We start from the raw sequence: 5,525 nt of genomic DNA, 5'->3' as shown, positions 1-5,525 counted from the left end.
TTCCTACTCACCATTTTCTTCAGTATTTTTACAATCGTCTTATTAAATGCTTTAGCTAACCCATTGGCTGGTGGATAATAGGGTGTTAAGAATGACTGATGAATCTTAAATTTTTAACATAACTTCTCCATCCCCTTTGAAAAGAGTATCGTTATCTATAATGATCCGCTTTGGGATACCATGGCGATATATTATCGCATGCCAAATGAAACTAACAACATCTTTTTCTTTAACGCTTCGTAGTGCAATCTCTTCCGTCCATTTGGAAAAGTAGTCCATTGCTGCCAATATATACTATTTTCCTTTAGACGACAGTGAATTGATAGGGCCAATGACATCAAGTCCCCACACACCAAAAGGCCAAGAAGTAACTGACTGATGAAGATCTTCAGGAGGGACATGTATGATGTCTCCGTGGATTTGACACTCATGGCACCACCTCGCATAATTTATTACATCTTTAAACATTATCGGCCAGTAATATCCCATTCGATGCACTCGGTGGAACAAATTCCACCTGGCTTGATATGCCCCGCATTCCCCAGAATGTGCCTCTTGTAGCACTTGATGTGCTTCTTCTTTGTTGAGGCATCGCAACAACACTTCATTATAAGATCTTTTATATAATTCTTCATTACACAAGATGAATCTTTTTACTTTTTGCTTAATCTGCGATTTCACCTCTGGATCGTTTGGTAAGATGTCATACTTGAGATAGTAAATGAAAGGTTGACGCCAATCATCTATTGTCACTTCTAAGCATGATGTGGGTAGAGCTTCCATTGTTTCACCAACCATCTCTGCTGAAGACAGGAATCTCCTTTCTTTGATGGTTACTTGCAGGGGGCTTCGATCTGGGCACGATAGTGCTGCTGCTAGACTGGCCAGAGCATCGGCCTTCGCATTCTCATATCGTGGTATATGCTTAACTTCAACGTTCAAAAATTTCTCTAATAATTGTTACACATTTCGATAGTACGGCAGAAGTTTCGGTTTCCTTGTCTCAAATTCTATCGCCACCTGATTTATGACCAGCTTAGAATCCCATAAATCTGTAGGTGTTTTATTCCCATTTCACTGGCTATCTCCATCCCAATAATAAGGGCGTTATATTCAGCTTCGTTATTCATACACGCCGTACCTAATGTGAAAGAATAAAGCAACAAATCGCCCTGTGGGGTAATGAATATTACTCCGGCACCTGCCCCCGTTGCTCGAGCTACCCCATCAAAGAACATTTGCCACACTTTAGGCAGTTCTGTCATCATAACTTGTTCATCTGGAAAGTCATCGAGAATAGCTTCATAATCTATCACAGGATGAGCCGCTAGAAAATCTACCATTGCTTGTCCTTTCACTGCTTTCACCGATTTGTATGTAATCGCATACTCTGACAATAGTAACATCCACTTTGCTAACCTTCTTGACAACATCAGCCTTGTCATCAAATACTTAATGGGGTCTGCTTGAGATATCAAAGTTATGTCATGGGACAAACAATAATGCCTTAATTTCTGAACTGCAAACACCAATGCCAAGCATATCTTTTCGATAGGCGTATAGTTGCATTCCGCACTGATCATTATTTGACTAAAATAATACAATGCCGCTTCTTTTCCATTTTCATTCACTTATGCCAGTAGGGCCCCTAATGAATTCTCAGCTGCTGATATATACAAAATGAGGGGCCTTCCTTTCACGGGGGCTGTTAATACTGGAGGCTATTTCAACAATTCTTTTATCGAATGAAAGGAATTTTGGCAGGATTTGTTCCATACGAATTATGTTCCTTTCTTCATTAGATGAGAGAATGGCTGGCACTTCCTGCTAGGTTTGAGATAAAGTGGCGGATATATGCTAACTTGCCCTGTAAGCTTTTTAGCTCTTTCAACGTTCTCGGAGGAGGCATATCCTGAATAGCTCTAACTTTGTCTGGATCTATTTCGATACCCCTGTGTCTTACCACGAAACCAAGGAATTTTCCCAAAGACACTCTAAACGCACATTTAGCCGGGTTCATCTTCAACTGTTTCTTTCTGATTCGGCAGAAGACCGATGCCAAATGTTCACAATGCTCTTCATGATGATTTAACCTAACCACCAAGTCATCCATATAACACTCAACATGCTTATGCATTATGTCTTGAAATATGTTCTGCATCGCCCTTTGATATGTTGCTCCTGCATTCTTGAGTTCTAACGGCATGACCTTATAACAATATATTCCCGACGGGGTCCTGAAAGTCGTCGCCTCCTCATCTTCAGGCGCCATTCATATTTGATTGTAGCCAGCATAATCATCCATAAAGGACATGACAACATACTGCGTAGTACTGTCAATTAACATTTCTGTTATCAGTAGTGGAAAATCATCTTTTAGACATGCTTCATTCAAATCTCTTAAGTTAACACAAACCCTGATCTACCCATTCTTCTTCTTTACTGGGACTATATTTGACATCCACCTAGAATATTTAAATTCTCTAATGAATCCAACCTTTATCAGCTTACTTATTTCTTCTTCTATCTTGGGAACCAAGTCTGGGTGAAACCGTCTCTGTGCTTGCTTAATAGGTCTTTTGTCTTTAGAAATATTCAACCGATGTATCGCTACTATCGGCTCTAGACCTGGCATTTCCGCATACGTCCAAGTAAAGACATCTTTATTTTCCTTCAAGAGGCTAACATATTGATTAACTTCTTTTTTTGATAAACTGGCACTTATGAAAGTATTTCGTGGTTCTTCCTCTGTTTCCAAATTTATCTCTGTTAGGTTGTCAATCATCAGCTACCCCCCATACTCCATTTGCTTTGGGGTTGTCTCGGGCTTATTGATCACATCATGGTTTGTTTCTGCTATCTGGTCAGCTCTCACCATATTGACCAAAGATTCTGCCTTCAAACTCGAAAATTTTCTCGCTTTCTTTGATTGACCCCGATTGGAATCTAAATTCCTTTCCCATAATTTAAACCAACAGGTTCTTCGTGGTTAAAGCCCATTTTCTTCATGATTTTTTGACTTGCCAAACTATACCTCTCCAGCTCTTTGGGCTTTAAGTTTCTATTTTCTTCATGATTTTCCACCCCATTGTTGACTACTTCATCTTGTTTTATTTCTGAAGGAGCATAGAATTTGATTGACTCTGGATACCTTGCACTGGGTTTGACACAAAACCTTTTTAGAATGAGGGGAAACGACCCACTCCTCTCAGCATATGGGAACAGTACTATTTAATTCGATCGCAGAATCTCCAACTATTCAGGTGATAACAACGTTAATGGCGGTTGCCCTAGCTGTCACAGATGTTTTGGGACGAAATAGAACTTCTTCGCTTTCTCTGTTATAGGCGACTTTGTTCCTTTCTCTTTCACTATTTCCATGCAAGCATTTTCTTGGTTCTTATCCTCATCGTTCTCTTTCTCTTCCTTGCTGGCAAATGCATCATAATAACTCACATCTACGAAGAAAGCTTCAGCTTCTATATACGGTCTTTCATCGGCTAACACCTTATGTTGTACCCCGTCTTTGCAGTACTTGAAACACTGGTGCAGGGTAGAAGGTATGATGTCATACTGATGCATCCACGATCTTCCCAGGAGGAGATTATATGTAGTCATTGCATTTATAATATGGCAGATGACATTTGTAGTTAGCTCTCCTATCTCCAGTGTTATTGTGATCTTCCCAAGCGCATGCTGTCCTTCTTGATTAAAGCCCTGTATCATCATTCCACTAGGGCGTAGGTTCGAGTGTTGATAACCTAATTTATTGAGCATTGTTAATGGCAACAGGTTTACGGTGGACCCGTTGTCGAGCATTATCCGTTTCATTTTCTTACCGCGAATATGACCCATTATCATCAACGGCCAATTATGTTCCCCATCACAGACCAAGTCTTCATCGGAGAAGGAGATAACCGGCAAACAATCCTCTTGTTTCTCATTTTCTAATTCAATTAACAACACTTCTCTTATACTTTCATCAGATAATGCTTTTAATAAGTTTTTTTGGGTATCTTCTGACAACTTCAAAGTGTCATAAACACTCAATCGGGTTGGAACGCCTTTTAAGTGACTTATAATGTCATAAGTCACTTTCCCTATCTCCCTTCCCTTTTCCTTTTCACCACTGTTATTGTTGCTGACGTGACTCTTAGCTGCTTCTACCTTTGCCATTTCATTTTTCAAACTTGATGGGCTAGCTATCTTCTTCCCTGATCGCAAGGTAGTTATGGCAACTTTCCCTATTGTTTTCTGATCATTCACCATTATCCTCTCCTAATAGTCTTCTCGTAAGGTGAGTACGTTTGTTGTCACTCTTCTGTCCCTTTCTTTCTCTTTCCTGACTATTATTTCACCCTTGTTAACATCCTTTGTATTATACACTTCAGTGTATAACAATTTTCTGTCGGGTACCCTATTAGGTGGTGATAATGACAAAAGTCACTTTCCTTGGTTTTAGATAACTCTTTGGGACATTTTGATAATGACAATTCGATTGTTCCAACTTTTAGCAACTGATTCATCATGGGGAGTATGTCCTCTTTTTGAAACGTGAAACCCTCATGAGAATTCAACGATCGGGGTCTCTTGTCGTAAAACCTCCCTCTGGAATGACTCGTCTCTTCTCTCCTTTTCGTCCTTTTGCCTTTCACTTCTCTTATTTCTTAGTTCCTCTTTTTGTGATCAACCACATTTGTGATCAGCTTCTGAGATCCTTTTCTAACCATTTCATAATTGAACATCGGCATCTTCCGAGTCATTAATTCTAAGGCATGCGCTTTTATAGCCAAGTCATGGAAGGTTCTGATGTCTGCACTGGTGAGATAAAATGCGATCCGATTTTCATAGAGTTCAGGCAAATTTTCACCTGTTCTTTCTCTTCTGGTAATTGCCTACAAGAAGCTCCCAAGGTCTTCCATCTGTCTATAAATTTTTCCACTGGCTCTCCTTCTCTCTGTCACATTGAAGCTAGTTCCGTGATACTGACATCACGTTCTGATGAGAAGAAATTTGACATGAACGCATCTTGCATCTGCTCCCATGTTCTTATCGACCTAGGCATTAAGCTAACATACCACCTGAACGCTTTATTTGTTAGAGAAGAGCCAAATAGTTGATAGTATTGAGGTACTATGGAGAAATTCCCCATATTGGTGATGAAATGCATCAGGCGTTCTTCTGGCGATCCATCCCGTTGAACTTCTGAAAGTCTGGATGTTTAAAATTGTTCGGGAAAGGGATATCCTCCACTTCTCTCGGGTATGGTGTATGATATTTGAATCTTCCAGTGCCTTCACGTTCTCTTTCCGACCTAAATGCTTCTTCAATGACTAGTCGTACTTCTTCCTGTGTCACTATTCTCGTTGTGTGAACAAATCCATGTGACCCAGTCCTCGATAGCTGCGACCTTTCAGGGTGTTGATCTCTTTCATTCACATTATCAGCCACTAGGGGTGCTGCCATTCGGGCAACACTGTGTGCGAGATTTGTTAAGGCTTCTTTGAGATTTCTGCATTCTTCCA

At 40.2% G+C, this 5,525-nt stretch overlaps 1 protein-coding gene across 1 annotated transcript; it reads right to left on the bottom strand.

Annotated features, from left to right (window-relative positions):
* Positions 1-294: 294 nt before the first annotated feature.
* Positions 295-2,272, bottom strand: LOC131234597 (uncharacterized). Its single transcript, XM_058231530.1, has 3 exons — positions 1,867-2,272; positions 1,142-1,462; positions 295-929 (listed from the first exon to the last, which is right to left on the bottom strand). The coding sequence occupies exons 1-3, from the start codon at positions 2,270-2,272 to the stop codon at positions 295-297; spliced, it is 1,362 nt and encodes a 453-aa protein (XP_058087513.1).
* Between the last annotated feature and the right edge of the window lie 3,253 nt (positions 2,273-5,525).

Source organism: Magnolia sinica, chromosome 19, assembly GCF_029962835.1.
Source record: "Magnolia sinica isolate HGM2019 chromosome 19, MsV1, whole genome shotgun sequence".
In the NCBI taxonomy this organism is placed as follows: Eukaryota; Viridiplantae; Streptophyta; class Magnoliopsida; order Magnoliales; family Magnoliaceae; genus Magnolia; species Magnolia sinica.
Note: the sequence above shows the minus strand (reverse complement) of the source record. Positions and strands in the feature narration are given on the sequence as shown.

Bases quoted from the DNA above. Each gene is read 5' to 3' on its own strand.
- LOC131234597 (XM_058231530.1), bottom strand. From the start codon at position 2,272: ATGGCGCCTGAAGATGAGGAGGCGACGACTTTCAGGACCCCGTCGGGA. The intron at 1,463-1,866 runs GCAAGTTAGCAT...TATCTCAAGCAG, and splicing joins AGAGCTAAAAAGCTTACAGG to ACCCCATTAAGTATTTGATG. The intron at 930-1,141 runs GTACGGCGTGTA...TGAACGTTGAAG, and splicing joins GCTTTATTCTTTCACATTAG to TTAAGCATATACCACGATAT.